Source organism: Mauremys mutica, chromosome 1 (genome assembly GCF_020497125.1).
Source record: "Mauremys mutica isolate MM-2020 ecotype Southern chromosome 1, ASM2049712v1, whole genome shotgun sequence".
In the NCBI taxonomy this organism is placed as follows: Eukaryota; Metazoa; Chordata; order Testudines; family Geoemydidae; genus Mauremys; species Mauremys mutica.
This window is the reverse complement of record NC_059072.1, coordinates 373,790,595-373,808,649: the sequence shown is the minus strand read 5'-3', so window position 1 is coordinate 373,808,649 and position 18,055 is coordinate 373,790,595. Positions and strand designations below refer to the sequence as shown.

The following is an 18,055-nucleotide window of genomic DNA, read 5'->3' as shown; positions in this document are numbered from 1 at the left end:
TTAAGATGGCCTCTATGGTGTGTACAGGAGTGATTAGGGTTACACTTTTCTCTGAGCAAAGCTTGTATTCCACCAGGTCTTCCAGAGAAGTTTGCAGCTTCATCAGATGCACAAGCAGCCATCTGTTTGGGATCCAATTGACAAGCATTTAACTCTTCTAAGATGTGGGTTGTCACAGATGCAGCTGATGGGTCTTCTATAAGCTGCACATCTAGAAATGCATCTACTGGCCTATCACTGACATCAAGATAACGTACGCAATGACTTAATACTTGATGCCCATTTGCATGGGTGCATTCATCAGCCACGTATGCAATTTTTTTTGAATGTGGCGAGAGAGTTCTTCACTTTTTCAATGCTGAGTTGTTCGCTGTTGCTCCGCATGCTTCTAGCCAGTCAGTTGAGTTGCTTGCAGAAAGACAGTGAGGATTTGTTGGTCTTGTTCGGAACCAGTGCCAACTTCAGGGTTAACAAGTGACAATGCACTTAACATTGGCCTGCAGCTTGTAGTGTGCGGTATCTCTTGCTTAAATAGAAAGTCTGATGCGACAGCCATGTTTGTGCGCACAAACTGTGTTGTGTCTCCAGCATTCTTAACAGCCTCATTAAGTACTTCTAAAATGGGCTTTGACAGTGACTGGCTTATAGGGCTTTCTGCATGTCGATGCCGTCCAGAGACGTGGTGATTTGCAGCCTTTCACATAGTTTGTCTGCATTGGCTTTGCTGATTGGTCTGGCAAACCCGGCTCCTCCACTTTTACCAGCAGGAAGCTTTCCTTCTTCCTAAGCCTTTTGGCCGGAGGTGCACCAGTAGCCATCTTTTGTAACATCCATAAATGGGAAAAGTTTGACCGACAAACACTGGGAACTGCCTTTAGGTTGTGGAGACCCTGTTTCGTCAGTAGGTAGCTGTGTTTGTGCTTTGGGCAGTTTGGGTGTCAATACACCATTTGAACCTTGAGATGACTGGTTGGTATATTCTTGGTTCTTGGTATGTTCTTCACCTTGGTTGGAGGGGTGAGGGTGGAGTTCAAGGGGGGTGTAGGGACATTGCTGGTCCTAGGGGACCAACTAACCAACGGGACGAGGCTGCTTGCCCCCCGATGCTTACACGATCCCCAGCGCAGGAGCTGCGCCAGGCTGGGCAGAGGCGTCGGGATGGGTGTCTCCTGTGGCACGGGGCAGGGGTGAGAGGCTGGCCAGGCCTGGGGGAGCAAAGAGACGGCTGGTCTGAACACGGGGGACAGCGTGTCCGAGCCAGCAGCTGTGGGGGCCGGGGCTCTCTCCTTCCCCTCACGACACAGCCCCGGCCCGGTCACCCCCAGCCTCCTCCAGCTGAGGCTGTGTGTGTGATAACCCCCCTCAGGGCTTGACTGGGGAACCATCAGCACCCCGGCCTGGACTGAGCTGAGGGTGGGACTCTGTTGGCTGGCAGCAGTAGTGAGCTCTTATCCTCCTGTGGCCTGGCTGCTAGGGGAGGAGATGGTGCACCCGGGGCTACTGCGGGTTCCACGTGAAGACAGCCAGCGTGGCAGGAGCCCCAGGCGTAATAGCGGACAGGAGCAGCAGGAGGCGCTGGAGCTAGCAGCATGAGCCTGACCCGCTCCTGCCCCTGTACCCCTTCTCCCACGTCCTGCAGGGAGCGTCCTGCCCGGGGGGGCGAATGCCACTGCCTGGCGGCGGCGCCCCCCACAGCATGGCAGCCAGGTCATAGGGCAGCGTACGGCGGGGAGCAGATTCCTGGGCTGCCGGGGACCCAGCAGGCCTGGCCAAGCAGCTGGCAGGGACATGCGGTGTGTCAGCAGCAGCCAGGCTGGGGGCCAGGGGCCTGCCCTCCCCTCCCCTCCCCCTCCGCCCCTGCACGTGGCTCGCTAATCAGCCAGCGCCTCGGCTTCAGCCACCTCGCAAAGCACAGGATGATCCCAATTAGAAAGCGCCCAGGGCGTGGGGCCAATCGGATCATTCAATTGGCTGAACGGCCTCACGCCTCGATTCAGAGTGGAGAGACGTTGCCTGGTGGGCATGGGAAGGCTCCCGCAGGGGCTTCCGGGGGGCAGGGTCCTGTGGGGGCAGGTTCCCATGGACGGGCTCATGGGGGACAGGTTCCCACAGGCTGTTCCAAGGGGGTGGGTTCCGGAGGTGGGGAAGGTTCTGGGGATAGTTTCCCGTGGGTGTTTCCAGGGGGGCAGGTTCCCATGGGCGTTTCTAGGGGGGCAGGTTCCCAGGGGGGCAGTTCCCAGGGGTGTTCCATTGCCTCTGCTCTGCAAAGCAGGCGCAGTGACGGAAGCTGCAGCACCCACTTGTGACCGGGGGCGGGGGCAGGAGATGTGGGGGTGGGGCGAAAGGTGACCTGCGTGCTAGCTGGTCTAATCCCAGTGCATTATGGGATGAATAAATTATGGACACAGCTGACAGCACAACCACACCCGCATTGTGCATTGTCTGCCACGGCCAGCCCTGCCCTCCGTGCTGAGCTGCCCCAGCACACCCAGGTGCCAGACATGGCGCAGTGGCTGTTGAAGCTGGAGGGCCCATGGCTGGGAGAGACCCATGCCACTGCCTGAAGCACCCACCTGGGAGGCAGGGAGTCGGGCTGCATTCATACAAACATAAGAGCGGCCAGACTGGGTCAGACCAAAGGTCCATCTAGCCCAGTGTCCTGTCTACCAACAGTGGCCAATGCCAGGTGCCCCAGAGGGAATGAACAGAACAGGGAATCATCAAGTGATCCATCCTCTGTTGCCCATTCCCAGCTCCTGGCAAACAGAGGCTGGGGACACCATCCCTGCCCATCCTAACAGCCATCGATGGACCTATCCTCCATGCACTTATCTAGTTCTTTTTTGAACTCTGTTATGGTCTTGGCCTTCACACCATCCTCTGGCAAAGAGTTCCACAGGTTGACTGTGCGTTGTGTGAAGAAATACTTCCTTTTGTTTGTTTTAAACCTGCTGCCAACTAATTTCATTTGGTGGCTCCCTGGTTCTTGTGTTATGGGAAGGAGTAAATAACACTTCCTTATTCACTTTCTCCACAGCAGTCATCATTTTATAGACCTCTATCATGTCCCACCTTCGTCATCCCTGTTCCAAGCTGAAAAGTCCCAGTCTTATTAATCTCTCCTCATACGGAAGCCGTTCCAGACCCCTGATCACTTTTGTTGCCCTTTTCTGAACCTTTTCCAATTCCAATATATCTTTTTTGAGATGGGGCAACCACATCTGCACGCAGTATTCAAGGTGTGGACGTACCATGGATTTATATAGGGGCCATATGATATTTTCTGTCTTATTATCTCTCTCTTTCTTCATGATTCCCAACATTCTGTTCGCTGTCTGGCTGCCGCTGCACAGTGAGTGGATGATTTCAGAGAACTCTCCACAGTGACTCCAAGATCTTCCTTGAGTGGCAACAGCTGATTTAGACCCATCATTGTATATGTAGAGTTGGGATCATGTTTTCCAGTGTGCAGCACTTTGCATCTATCAACACTGAATTTCTTCTGCCATTTTGTTGCCCAGTCTAGTGAGGTCCCTTTGTAGCTCTTCGCGCTCTGCTTGGGACTTAACTATCTTCAGTAATTTTGTATCATCTGCAAATTTTGCTACCTCACTGTTTACCCCTTTCCCCAGATCATTGATGAATATGTTGAACAGTTCCTGGCTCTGCCGATGGCTCACTGGGTGACCTCAGGCAAGTCATTTCCCCCCCTCTGCCTCAGTTTCCCCAGCAGGGCTAATCACACCTGCCATGCAGGGGTGTTGGCTTCGGGGCACGAGAAGGGGCCCAGTGCCGGGCTGGCGAGCCAGGCCAATGGGAACTTTGCAGGAGGCTTTTCATGGCACGGAATGCCAGGCCTGGCAAACGCGCCCCCGCAAACAGCGCTCCTGCAACTGAACGGCTGGGGGGTCTCCGTGTGCACAGAGGTCGGGAAATCCAGAGCTGGGTTCCTGCAGCTACTTCCCTCCCCCGCCCCCACCCAGATGATGTGCATTGGGTTGCATGGGGCTCATTTGGGGGCTGGGAGCCCAAGTCCTGCCCATGGTGCCCCTAGCAAACAGAGATCTGGGCAGGGCCTGCAGCCCTCTGGGATGGGCCTGGCTGGGGTGAGCCCAGGTGCAACGTGGCTGCAGCTTGAACAGTCACTCAGAAGCTCGTGGCCTGTGGGCACATCAAAGTGCCCTGACGTCCTTGTCCTGCTGCGGGGGCTAGATCCCAGGACCCAGATTCAAGCCCCTCTCCCTTGAGCTGCAGGAGCGAGGTCAATCGCCGAGACCAAGCAGCAGGCTGTTACCCGAGACGCCCACCTGTACCTACCAGGCCCCTGTGGGGTGCACGGCCCCCCGGCATGCACCGGGGAACAACCTGCCAACCTGAAGCACATTCTCACCAGTAACTGCACCCTGCACCATAGTAACGCTAGCTCAGGAACCAATCCATGCAACAAACCTCGATGCCAACTCTGCCCACATATCTACACCAGCGACACCATCACAGGACCAAACCAGATCAGCCACAACATCACCGGTTCATTCACCTGCACGTCCACCAATGTAATATATGCCATCATATGCCAGCAATGCCCCTCTGCTATGTACATCGGCCAAACTGGACAGTCTCTAAGGAAAAGGATAAATGGACACAAATCAGACATTAGGAATGGCAATATACAAAAACCTGTAGGAGAACACTTCAACCTCCCTGGCCACACAATAGCAGATCTTAAGGTGGCCATCTTGCAGCAAAAAAACTTTAGAACCAGACTTCAAAGAGAAACTGCTGAGCTCCAGTTCAGCTGCAAATTTGACACCATCAGCTCAGGATTAAACAAAGACTGTGAATGGCTTGCCAATTACAGAACCAGTTTCTCCTCCCTTGGTTTTCACACCTCAACTGCTAGAACAGGGCCTCATCCTCCCTGATTGAATTAACCTCGTTATCTCTAGCCTGCTTCTTGCTTGCTTATATATACCTGCCCCTGGAAATTTCCACTACATGCATCCGACGAAGTGGGTATTCACCCACGAAAGCTCATGCTCCAATACGTCTGTTAGTCTATAAGGTGCCACAGGACTCTTTGCTGCTTTTACAGGGGAACATAGTGGGTCAGGTTTAGCCTGGGGTAAGCGGGTGCAGATCTCCCCCTCCCCCGGCTCTGCATGGGGCCTTGTGTGTTCAAACAGACCCGCTGCAGGGGGGTGTGGCGGGTAGCGGGTGCAGGGAGGGGCTGGTGTGGGCAGGGTTGGGTGGGTGATCAGGGAGCGGGGGCTAAGAGCGACCAGGGCTCTGGGGGGGGGGGAGGGCTGATGAGTGTGTGGCCGGTGCCATTGCTCTGACACACATGTGTGTGTAGCTGGCAGGGGCACAAGCCGCATGCATAAGGGACAGGTGGTGGGCCAGGTATTTGGAGGGGTGACCTGGTATTCCTGGCACGTGGCCCTCTCTGAGACGGTGACAGGAAAACCCTGAAAGAGGAGAATCAATCCACCCACCCCAGCCTGGCACACGGATGGCCTTTGGGTCCAGCAGGGCCCGCAGAGGCTGCTGTGGGTGCCAGGGGCTGGCAGAGCGAGTGTGACTCTCACTGCTCCTGGAAGACCACCGGGGCCAGCCCCCCGGCCGCTCGGCTGCCTGAGAACAGCACCGCGGGGCGGGATCAAGGGAGGGAGCCCTTTGATCCAAACCGGTCTGCAGGAGCCAGGAGCAGGTGGGGCTGGCTCTGGGAGTGGGGGTCTGTGAGCCCCAGTCATTGTTTGGTAGCGAGCAGAGATGTCGGGGGTGCAGGTGGGACACTGAGGGGCTTCCAGACCACGCTAGGCTGGGATCATGTCAGTTCTCTGGAGCGTGGCAGGCTGGGGTGTGATCAGCCCTTCTCTGGATGGCCACTAAGTGAAACAAGCCCAATGCTGGGTGACTCACTAGGGGTCACCCCACTCCCGAATCCGCAGGGGGCGCTCTGCTGCAGGGAGGTGCCCACTTTCCACTGCCCCATACCCCAGGTCCTGGGCACCCCGGGTATAAAGCTCTGGGGCATTTTGGGGGCAAGAGTTGGGGGGAAGCCGCAGCATCCTGGCCAGATGCCAACCCGGCTAATTAAATTCCACCTAAATAAAATCCCGGTGGTTTAAACTGGGGCTGGTCCCTGGCACAAAGAGATTGGAGTGGTGCTGTCCACTGCCAGGCAGCTGCCTCTCCCTCTCCAGAGGTGGCTGCATGGCAGTGGTGGGGGAGCTGACTTTATCCCAGTGTGACAATGAACATGTCTCTGCATTTCTCTAGCCCCGCAGGATCTCAAAACGCGTCACAAACACCGAGACATAAGACTCACAGAGCTCCTGACAGGTGGGTCAGTAGCGCTGTCCCCATGTACACAGGTGGGGAAACTGAGGCACGGGGAGGGGGAAGGGGCTTGCTCAAGTGAGCCAGTGGCAGAGACAGGAATAGAGCCTGGGGCCCGGACTCCCCGTCCTGCATGGAGCTAGATGTATGATGTGCTTGTGTGGACGTGTTCGCCCTGTGACCCAGTTCGGGGACCCGCAGGGTCTGTCCGTGTCTGGCAGCCTCAGTGCAGAATCTCCCTGTGGTGGCATCCCAGCCCTCCTGTGCCGCGCAGGTGCCCCTGGCTAACGGTCCGGGGGGTGAGCCAGGTGCTGGAGCCGGGAGTTCGAATCTGCCTGGACACCAGTTAGCCGGCATAGGGTCCAGCAGAGCGCACGGAGTGGACTAGCTGGTTCCTGACCAGGGTTTGAGGTACGTTAGTTGGTGCCCAGTTGCTGGGGGGGCAGCTCGGGTCGGTGGGATCACTGGAGCCTCAGCCAGGCCTGGGCCCGTGGGGCTGGGGATGTCCACATACTGACGGGGTCTCTTCTCTTTTACCCCTCCAGGGGCCTGGCCCCCAGCCGCCTCCCCGCCCCGGCTCCGTGCGTCAGGACAGAGCTCCTGGGCACTGGGGCAGTGAGCTATGCCTATGCCCACCTGTGGCGCTCTCCTCCTGGCCATCAGCATGTCCTTCCACCTCACCACAGGTAGGCTGGGCTTCGGAGCAGGGCTGCGATGCCAGGAGAGGGGCCCCCCTGCCACTCCCCCCCAGGATAAGCCACGCTGTAGTGCCAGTCTGCTGCCAAGGAATCCACAGCTTTCTACAATGCCCTCCTCCTTGCTCGCCTGCACGCGGGCAGCTCGCTCGTACCCGGCACATGCCACCTCCCCATCACCCCTCGTCTCCTCTCGGGTGCCTGCCAGCTACCGGGTGTTCGTGGAGAGAAGTCCCTGTCCCCTAGGGAGGGAGGGGCACTGGCCCCCAGAAAGGGGACTCGGGCAGAGGGTGGTACCATTTAGCCAGAGACGGTTGGCACACCAGAGAAGGCGATGAGCTTCCTGCTGCCTTCCAGTGAATCTGGCCCGTGCCCGCTTCTGTCGGCCGAGCCGGGCTGCTGGCTGGCGTGACATGGATTGGCATCATATCGACGTCCTCGGGGCTCGGGGATGGGCCGAGGGCCGAGTGCTCTTTGCTGGGGACGCCGGCAGCGCCACACCACAGATATCAGGTGGGCTGCAGACCCCTCCCTGGGGCCTGACCCATCTGCCCTCGCCCGGGCCCTGCATGGCTGGACTTTGCCATCAGAACCAGCCGGTCCCTGCAGAGGGCGAGTCGGGCCAGCCAGGCCTGTGGCACCAGGAGTCCGAGCCACTTCCCCTGCAGGCTGCCCCTTCCTCCGTGGACCCCCACGCCCTTCCCTGCAGTAAAGCCTGCCCCACCGCCGGGTGGGGAGCTGCAGCCCCTCCCCATGGCCAGGAGCTGGACCAGGGCCCCCCTCCTGCCCCACCGCCGGGTGGGGAGCTGCAGCCCCTTCCCCATGGCCAGGAGCTGGACCAGGATCCCCCTCCTGCCCCACCGCCGGGTGGGGAGCTGCAGCCCCTCCCCATGGCCAGGAGCTGGACCAGGGCCCCCCTCCTGCCCCACCGCCGGGTGGGGAGCTGCAGCCCCTTCCCCATGGCCAGGAGCTGGACCAGGATCCCCCTCCTGCCCCACCGCCGGGTGGGGAGCTGCAGCCCCTTCCCCATGGCCAGGAGCTGGACCAGGATCCCCCCCCTGCCCCACCGCCGGGTGGGGAGCTGCAGCCCCTTCCCCATGGCCAGGAGCTGGACCAGGGCCCACCCCTGCCCCACCGCCGGGTGGGGAGCTGCAGCCCCTTCCCCATGGCCAGGAGCTGGACCAGGATCCCCCTCCTGCCCCACCACTGGGTGGGGAGCTGCAGCCCCTCCCCATGGCCAGGAGCTGGACCAGGATCCCCCTCCTGCCCCACCGCCGGGTGGGGAGCTGCAGCCCCTCCCCATGGCCAGGAGCTGGACCAGGGCCCCCCTCCTGCCCCACCGCTGGGTGGGGAGCTGCAGCCCCTCCCCATGGCCAGGAGCTGGACCAGGATCCCCCTCCTGCCCCACCGCCGGGTGGGGAGCTGCAGCCCCTCCCCATGGCCAGGAGCTGGACCAGGATCCCCCTCCTGCCCCACCGCCGGGTGGGGAGCTGCAGCCCCTTCCCATGGCCAGGAGCTGGACCAGGATCCCCCTCCTGCCCCACCGCCGGGTGGGGAGCTGCAGCCCCTCCCCATGGCCAGGAGCTGGACCAGGGCCCACCCCTGCCCCACCGCCGGGTGGGGAGCTGCAGCCCCTCCCCATGGCCAGGAGCTGGACCAGGATCCCCCTCCTGCCCCACCGCCGGGTGGGGAGCTCCAGCCCCTTCCCATGGCCAGGAGCTGGACCAGGATCCCCCTCCTGCCCCACCGCCGGGTGGGGAGCTGCAGCCCCTCCCCATGGCCAGGAGCTGGACCAGGGCCCACCCCTGCCCCACCGCCGGGTGGGGAGCTGCAGCCCCTCCCCATGGCCAGGAGCTGGACCAGGGCCCCCCCCACCCCGCCCCTCTGCCCGGCAGGGCCGGGCGCCCCAGGCTCTGACCCGCTCTCCTGCACACCCAGCTGTGGCCGACCAGTGCAGCGGAGGCAGCAACCTCTTCACAGAGCTGCAGGAGAACAGCCCCCACGGCACCTTTGTGGCCAACCTGACGGTCTTCGGGGAGCCCGAGAGCAGCAGCCTCCGGCTGGGTCTAACCGGCGCCGACGCTGGGTGGTTCTACCTGGAGGGGAAAACCGTGCGGCTGAGCGTCTCGCCAGGGGCGTCGCTGGACAGAGAGGTAGGGGCTGCTGCTGCTGCTGCTGCTTCTTCCAGAGCTGCCCCCTCCAGGAGAGACCCCCAAGCCCCGGCAGGAGCCTCCCATGGCATCTTCCCCTCCTGGGAGGCTAGCCCGGGGGAGGGCAATGCCAGTCCCGCTGGGCTCAGTGTGGCCACGTGCCCTTTCGGCTTCCCCGGTGGAGCCGCTGGTACCTCCAGCCCATGGGGGTGCCGGTCCCAAGGGGGGAACCTCTTTGGGCCGCCAGCTGCTGAACCCCAGTGATTGCCCGAGCCCTGGTGCCACACGGCCCATTGCCTCCGCTCAGGATGGCTCTTCGCCAGCGCTTCCCCCTCCTGGTGTGATGGTGCGACCGCCCCCAGGCTGCCCTGTGGGGTGACGGGAGCTGGGCTGAGCTGGCATGTGCCAGCACCAATCCTCCCCCAGCACCAAAGTGGTCACCCCTCCTGGCCTGGGGAGCCCCAGCCCCAATGCTCCTGCCACCATGGCCCTGGCGAGATGCCCTCAGGATGATCCTCCCCTGAGGCAGTCCCCGGGCGCTGCTCTGGAACTGCTCCCCCCAAAGCCAGGCAGGACTCTGGGGAGCCTCCTCTCCCTCGGAGCAGCCTGGCTGCAGGGCAAGAAGCTCCCACGGCTTCACCTCCTGGGTCTGACCTTGGAGCATTCAGCATCCTCTGCCCCTCCGTGCGCTTCCCACAGCGAGTCCGCCCAGGCGGGTCCTGGGACAGCCAGAGGGTCCTGCCCACCCCCACTGCGCAGTCAGACGGGACTCTCAGCCAGCCAGTAACACAGACGTTTAGTAGATGACAGGAACAGGGTCTAAAACAGAGCTTGTAGGTACGGAGAACAGGACCCCTCGGCCGGGTCCATTTTGGGGGGCAGTGAGCCAGACCCCCACGTCTGCCCTCACTTCCCGTCCCCAGGCAGCTCCCAGCTGAAACCCCCTCCAGCCCCTCCTCTCTGGCCTTTGTCTCTCCTGGGCCAGGAAGTCACCTGACCTCTTTGTTCACCTTTAGCCATCCCCTTGCAGGGGGAAGGGCCCCGGCCATTTGTTGCCAGGAGACAGTGTCGGCCATTTATGCAGGCTGGAGACTTAAGAAAGGCATAGGGGAAACTGAGGCACCCACACAGTATTCAGAGGAAACATTAAGAACAGTCCCACTTCGTCACAGCACGTCCCTGTTTGGCCTGGGCCTGCCAAGCAGGTGGCTGCCTGGGTGGCACCCAGGAGCTCAGAAGCTTTTCCCAAAGGGCTCCTGTGGGGCACAGAGACATCTAACCGCTGGGCGAGCCCCCTGAGCGCCAGCCTCACCATGGGGACTCCGGCTTCATGCCCCAGCTCAGCCACATACCGGGGAGGGTGTCCCTGCAGCTCGCCCGGGCATGGGAACATAACCTCTCAGCCTCAGGAACGGGGCAGGGCTGGGGTAGCACCATCCCCACCAGGGTGTCCCACCGCCTGTGCCCCGGGGTGTTCCGCTGCCTGCGCCTGTGCCCGGGGTGTCCCGCCGCCTGTGCCTGGGGTGTTCCGCTGCCTGTACCTGTGCCCGGGGTGTCCCGCCGCCTGTGCCCGGGGTGTCCCGCCGCCTGTGCCTGGGGTGTTCCGCTGCCTGCGCCTGTGCCTGGGGTGTCCCGCCGCCTGTGCCCAGGGTGTTCTGCCACCTGTGCCCGGGGTGTCCCGCCACCTGTGCCTCTGCCCGGGGTGTCCCACCGCCTGTGCCCGGGGTGTCCCGCTGCCTGTGCCCGGGGTGTTCCGCTGCCTGCGCCTGTGCCCGGGGTGTCCCGCCGCCTGTGCCCGGGGTGTTCCGCTGCCTGCGCCTGTGCCTGGGGTGTCCCACCGCCTGTGCCCAGGGTGTTCTGCCACCTGTGCCCGGGGTGTCCCGCCACCTGTGCCTCTGCCCGGGGTGTCCCACCGCCTGTGCCCGGGGTGTCCCGCTGCCTGTGCCCGGGGTGGTGGTGCCCTTACCAGATTGTCCCTCTGCCTGTGCCTAGAGCAGCTGCAGTGCTGAGGGGCTGGGCCCCAGCTGCCCCTCTCCGTCCCTGCACCCCTGCGGGCAGGCGGCTGGCTAGTGCCCTCTGGGCCTGTGCAGAGCTGTGGCTGATGCCAGGGCCTTGTGGGTGCCCCCGGCTCGGCAGGGTGGTGAGCAGCCTCCGGCCGCGGGGTGGCCAGAGGCAGCTGGTGCATCATGTCTAAGGACTCTGCGCCTCCTGTGTCTTGCAGGCGCTGGAGTCCCCCGTCCTGATGGTGGCGCTCACCTGCTCGGAGGATGGCTTCTCTCCGGTACGGACTCCCCGCGGCGGGGGCGGGGGGCAGCCCAGGGGATAGGGCACTAGCTGGGACTCAGGAGACCCAGCTTCAGGTCCCCGCTCTACAGCAGACACTCAGCTTGTCTGTGCCTCAGTTCCCATCTGCCCTGCCTGCCAGGGGCATGTGAGGCTCACGGGTTATGGGAATGGGGTCAGATCAACAGGCCAGCTACCAGTGGGCTCCTCCAGCCCAGCCTCTCCCAGCAGGGGGCACTGTGGGGAGGGGGAGGGGCGCTGGCTGTGGGGGGAGATCCCGGCTACTCCAGTTCCAGCCTCTCCCAGCAGGGGGTGCTGTGGGGAGGGGGAGGGGCGCTGGCTGTGGGGGAGATCCCAGCTCCTCCAGTCCCAGCCTCTCCCAGAAGGGGGCACTGTGGGGAGGGGGAGGGGCGCTGGCTGTGGGGGGAGATCCCAGCTCCTCCAGCCCAGCCTCTCCCAGCAGGGGGCGCTGTGGGGAGCGGGGCAGGAGCACTGGCTGGGGTTCCCCGATGGCACATACAAGGTTCTGGCTATGGGGCTTTACCCTCTGAGGTGCGTCAGTCTCTCGGCCCTTTGGAAGCCATCTGTCCCCTGGGGGGCCCCGGCACCTATCTACCGTGGGGGCCCCAGCACCCATTGCCCGGGCCCTGGGCCCTCTCCCCCCAGGTTGAGTACAGGATCATCGTCCAGGTGCTGAATGAGAACGACAACAAACCCCGGTTCCTGGAGGACTCCGTCCTGACCCAGAACATCAGTGAGGTGCGGGGCAGGGGGGCCGGGTGGGGCAGAGCCAGTCCCTGAGCATTGGGGCCAGGGCAGGGGCGTGGGGAGGGGTGGAGCCACTGAGGCTAGGGGGCCGGAGCCCAGGGGACGGGATGGTGCAGGGGGCGCTCACAACGGTGGTGATCGGGTGGCGTGAACTTGCCTGCGGGAGTTGGGCAGGTGTGGGGTGCAGCCGGGAGGGCAGGCTGGCCCCCCGGCCAGGTCTGGGGCCCCCCGGCACAGGGGGCAGGCCCCTAACCCAGCGCTGCCCCCTCTGCAGCTGGCGGCGGTGCACTCGGTGGTGTTCACCACCCGGGCGGAGGACAAGGACGGAGACACCCTCATGTATGTGATTGACAGCACCTCGGTAAGTCCCGCCCCCTGGCCCTGCACGGCACCTCCCGGCACGGGGAAGAGGGGTGTCATGGTAGCCACGCCGGCAATGAGCGGCGTGCACAGAGATGCAGTACCCATTGCTCGGCACTAGGGGGAGCCAGGCAGGGCAGTGGGGCAGCTCTGGCTTCACCAGGGGCAGCAGGGGTCCCCTACAGAGCAATGGCACCTCTATGCACCAGGCATCCGGCCCTCCTGCCGCGTCCCCAGCCGGGGCTGGATCAGCCAAGCCAGCGCCCCTCCCTGGCCAGCACTGGCCCCCTGGGGGGCTGCACTGGCCTTCCACGGCCCCTAGCCTCTGGGCTGAGCCGGCTCTGTGCACAGCGGGGACTGGCGTCGGGACGCTCCCTTCCTGAAGGTCACCCGGCGGCTCTGCCCCCACCCCGTGGCCAGGCCGGGGGAGCTGGATTGAGCCGGCCTGAGCGGCCCCTGGAGTGGGCGTGGATTAGCCAGCGGCGCGAGGACGCCAGGCTGGGGGCGTAGGCGGGCAGGGATCAGGGCTGCATGTGTCATGCGGGGGGAGGATGTGCAGGGCCGGGGTCGGGGGGAGGTTTGGGGTGGGCAGGGATCCCTGCGTGATCCTGTGTGGCTGGCTGACCTTGTCTGCCGGCCAAGAGGCGGGCAGCACGGTGCCAGCCTGACTCAGGGGCTCCGTTCCTCCGGCCGGGCACTCAGCATCATCCCCGCTTTGCCACCCAGGCCGATGGCAAATACTTCCGGATCGACCTGCCCAACAGCGGGAAGATCGTGCTGGCCAAAGCGCTGGATTTCGAGACCAAGCGCCACCTGGAGTTCATGGTCCACGCCGTGGTAAGGGGGTGCCGTGGGGAAGGGTGAGCGGCTCTAGGTCCCTGAAGCTTCACTCTTGCCCATCCCCCTGGGCAGAGTCCCCGCTCCCTCTGCCCACGTGGGCTGGTATGGTACCTGGGGGCACCTCCTGTGTTCTCCCCTCTCTCAGTTAAGAGCCAGAGGGGGCCAGCCCAGGGGGCAGCCTGCCAAGGGGCTACACCCAGGTGACCCTGGCCAAAGACATGGGGCTCGGCCTAGAGGTGCGAAGGCCCAGGCTCAATGCTGGCTCTTCCATAGTCAGTGCGGTGGGACTCACCTGTGGAACTCCCTGCTGCAGTGAATTGTTGGGCTGTACCGAGGGCTGGGTAAGCCCATGTCCAAAGCATTCCAGATGTGCTTGTGAAACCAGGGCAATCAGCTAGTAAACATGCCCCTTTCAGTGGGATTGCTCTTGTATTACCACGAGCGGATCAGTAGCAGCGCCCCGTCTCCGTGGTCTGCCCCATTCCTTGTGAGCCCCTCCGTCCCATCAAAGGTGCCAGTCTCTTTGCACTCTCCTCCTACGGCCCCTCTCGGTGCAGCTCTCCAGGGATGGGGCCTCTGCAAATCGCTCTGGGGTGCCGGCCGGAGGGAGGACCGAGGAGGTGGAGAGCAAGGAGGCTGGGTCGAAGGGAAGGAAAATGAAGGACGTGTCTCTGGAAATCTTGCTGCCACTGAGATCTCCTGGGCTGGGGCCGCGTGGCCACGAGCCGCCACATTCGGGACCTTTGCGAGGCTGGGCCAAACCCTGGGGAATAGGCTATCGGGGACACTCCTGCCTGGCCCGCTGGGCAGGGGACAGATGAGCCGGGGCTCTGCCATCGCACACGCCTTGAGCGGCCCCTGGCGGCGCTGTGAGCCAAGCCGCGAAAGAAGACCACCCCGTCCTAATCAATTATCTCCCAGTTTGGCCCATGCTTCTGAAGTGCAGAGCAGTGAGCCAACCCTCAGCTACCCCTGCAGTGTCACAAGCACTCCCTGCGACACAGCTGGCCTGCTCTAACAGCTACCTAGTGCTGCTTGAGACGGGACACCGAGATCAGTGTGTGGGAGGGTGTGAGACAGAGAGATCACGGTGTTTGTGTGTGAGTGAGAGAGAGACGTTGGTATGGGTGAGTGTGATAGACTCACAAATCAGTGAGCCACACACACAGATCAGTGTGTTTGTGTGTGAGAGAGGCATAGAGAAATCAGTGTGAAGTGTGTGTGAGACACAGAGATCAGTGTGTGATGTGTGTGGGTGTGAGAAAGAGACAAGTGTGTGAGTGCGATAAAGAGATCAGTGTGTGACAGAGATCTGAGGTGGGTGTGACCGAGAACAGTGTGTGACAGAGATCAGCATGTGACAGATCTGGGGTGGGTGTGACTGATATCAGTGTGTGACAGAAATCTGTGGGGTGTGTGACAAAGATCAGTGTGTGACAGAGATCTGTGGGGTGTGTGATAGAGATCAGCATGTGACAGATCTGGGGTGTGTGACAAAGATCAATGTGTGACAGAGATCTGTGGTGGGTGTGACCGAGATCAGTGTGTCACAGAGATCGGTGGTGGGTGTGACCGAGATCAGTGTGTCACAGAGATCTATGAGGTGTGTGACCGAGATCAGCGTGTCACAGAGATCTGGGGTGGATGTGACCGAGATCAGCGTGTCACAGAGATCTATGAGGTGTGTGACCGAGATCAGCGTGTCACAGAGATCGGTGGTGGGTGTGACCGAGATCAGTGTGTCACAGAGATCTATGAGGTGTGTGACCGAGATCAGCGTGTCACAGAGATCTGGGGTGGATGTGACCGAGATCAGCGTGTCACAGAGATCTATGAGGTGTGTGACCGAGATCAGCGTGTCACAGAGATCGGTGGTGGGTGTGACCGAGATCAGCGTGTCACAGAGATCTATGAGGTGTGTGACCGAGATCAGCGTGTCACAGAGATCTGGGGTGGATGTGACCGAGATCAGCGTGTCACAGAGATCAGTGTGCGAGTGTGAGACACACAGATCAGTGGGTGTGTGGTTTCCATTCCTCGTTGTTGCCAGTTTTCCCACTCGCCCTGCCTGGCTCTGTCCCTGCCCGGCTCAAGCTCTCTGTTTCTCCTGCCTCTTTAGCAGATCCTGGGCCTCGCTAAGCCGGTCTTCCCCTGGCTAATTGGGGGCGACGTGATCTTGTCAGCTCCCCTTTCAACGTGAATGCCCTAAATCCCTGTTTTTAATTTTCCTAATGGGGCTAACGCTGAGTAGCACCTTGCTGTGGGCCTGCCCCCTTCCAGCGCTGCCCCTGCTCCGTGCCACCAGCCCCTTCCGTTGACGATGGGTTGGGGGGCAGGCTGGGGATTTAGGGACTTGCGGCTCCCTTTCCTGGTCCCTGCCCTGTGTGAGCCCCTGGCCCTGGGGCTGTGCCCACCTCCAGAGCATCCCCCACTTCACACCCTGCTCCGCGCTGGGGATTTCTAGCGGCTCTCCAGATGGCAGGAAACGCAGCAGTGCCTGCGTAGGCTACCGGGGCTCACATCCATCCCTTGGTTAGTTTCATCAGCAGGCCTCGCTTCCAGCCATGCAGCCCCCATCGACTTCGGGCCAAGCAGCAAAGGGAAACCCCCCTGGGGCTGGGGCTTTCTTTTGCTCCTTCACAACGGAGGCTGCATGGCCCCCCCCCCCCCCCCCGCCACTTGCATTTCACCCTCGCTACACCAGGAGCAGGAAGTCGTGTCTGCCAGGTGTTGGCGGGATGGGATCGGCTCTTTAACAAAGAGAGGTTTTCGCCTGACGGTTTGTCGGGCGTTTGAGTTAAACCGGTGCTCAAGAGAACAACGTTGTTAAATAGGATGCATGAAAAAAGGCCTTTCCCTCCATTCGTCAGGTGTCTCCTCTGTCAGAAACCTGCCAGATCCCCAGTCACCCACAGAGTCTCCCAGGGGCTGGATGCTGCAGTGTGAAAAACCAAGCAGCATGCGCCGAGCAGAAAGAAACAAAACAAAGGGCATGGCCGAACTGCTCTTTCCTTTGGCAGGGAGGCCTCAGAGTGCACTGGGGCAGAACATGGCTCCCCAGTGCATCAGAAAAGGCAGGCAGCCCGGGTGAAGGGCCAGTGGCTTATTCCGAGTATCGAGCCCCCGATGGCCTGGCTAATCCACCAAGCAGCCTCTTAGGGCCATCCCGGAAGGCAATAGGCAGTGTGGAGATCCCAGGGTATTTTCCCACCAGTGTCCCCTGCCTGAGCCACACTCACCCTGTCCTGCCGCTGGATCCACGCAGATGATTGCCCGATGCACCGCATGAGGGGTACGGTGCTGACTGCCCCCGTGTGGACTGGGAGAGGGATTAGAGGCGTCCTGGGGCCCCTGCTGCCTGAGCCATATGGTCTGAGGGTTTGGACAAGGCTCCTCCATAGCTGAACTCTTCGGGCTCTACAAACGCCTGGTCTTTTGTGGGGCACAGTGCCATGCACCCCACACGGCTCGGGAATCTCCATGCGCTTGCTGCAGGAGAGCAGGCTGGGACAGTTTAATGATGTCCCCAGAGTCGGTGCTGGCCACGCCCATGATTTTATGGTGGGTCTTTGAGTGTTCTGGGCATTTCTTAAAGCCCCAGCTCCTGGAGTCCTGTGAAGCCAGGAGCATCGCAGCTCCCACGGAACAGAAAAAGGGAGTTTCTACTCTGGACGGTTACCAATGGAAGATTAGAACACATGACCCTGGAAGTCTTGGAAGCCAGAGAAACGGGCCCAGAATAGACGATTTCTAAAATCTCCTGACTTTGAACGTTTGCGGTTGTGGTAACTCTGTGGCGGGCCGGGATGGAGAGGCAGCTATGGGCAGGCCAGGATCCCCACATTCATGCAGCATCAGCGACGACCATCCTACCAGCATCCCTGTGACTGTGCGGAGCTGGCCGTCGCTGGTTCTGTTCTTCCCCTGCAGGAGGCGCCCTGCTCCCTGACGCCAGTCGCTCTGGTGCTGTATCACAGCCCAGCCTCCGCTCGTGTCCATGAGATGGGATTTTCATTGGGGCTATTGGGTTGTGGATGTGGGCTCGAGAGACAGACGGGCTGTGACGTTATAAGTGTGATATAATATCTCATTGAAAGGTGACAGGGCCAGAAAGAGTTAATTAACTCATAGACTAACCTGACCCATGGGTGAACCTTGAGGACTGGTTAGGAAGATATGTAAATGACTAGAGCTTTGAAATGCAAGTCTGCATTGTTAGAGGTAGAAGGGGAGATGTTTGCTCAGGTCTTGTGATGCAAGCAAACAAGTCTTGTCTATTGCTATAGTTTTAATTCAAAGATCAAAAAAGGAATATTAACATTTATGATCATACTTGAGTGAAATAGTGTTATTGTCTATGTGTCTCTTTGAAGGTTGTGCTAACCTGTATCTGAACTGTTTAATGGATAGATTACTCTGTGCTAATTGCCAGGATGTTTGGGAGAAGGAGTTAAGCCTATTGTTTTCTCAGGCCGAAAGGCTGCTGGAAATGTATAAGAAGCCTGGGACATGATCCTTCTTCATCTCAGATCTGCTTTGGGTTTCAAGAGGGGGAAACCTTAAGCCATAAGGATTGAGATCCCCAGTCATTGACTGGAGCCACCCTGAATATGGACATTG

The 18,055-nt window shown here is 61.0% G+C and overlaps 1 protein-coding gene across 1 annotated transcript in view; it reads left to right on the top strand.

Moving 5' to 3' along the window:
* The first annotated feature begins 7,447 nt into the window (after window positions 1-7,447).
* LOC123363364 (cadherin-related family member 5-like) overlaps window positions 7,448-18,055 on the top strand; it is a 34,309-nt gene continuing 23,701 nt past the window's right edge. Inside the window, exons 1-6 of the mRNA XM_045004248.1 lie at window positions 7,448-7,742; window positions 8,973-9,187; window positions 11,406-11,465; window positions 12,134-12,226; window positions 12,510-12,596; window positions 13,322-13,432. Coding sequence (XP_044860183.1) covers window positions 7,448-7,742; window positions 8,973-9,187; window positions 11,406-11,465; window positions 12,134-12,226; window positions 12,510-12,596; window positions 13,322-13,432 — 861 coding nt within the window. The remainder of the gene's footprint in view (window positions 7,743-8,972; window positions 9,188-11,405; window positions 11,466-12,133; window positions 12,227-12,509; window positions 12,597-13,321; window positions 13,433-18,055) is intronic.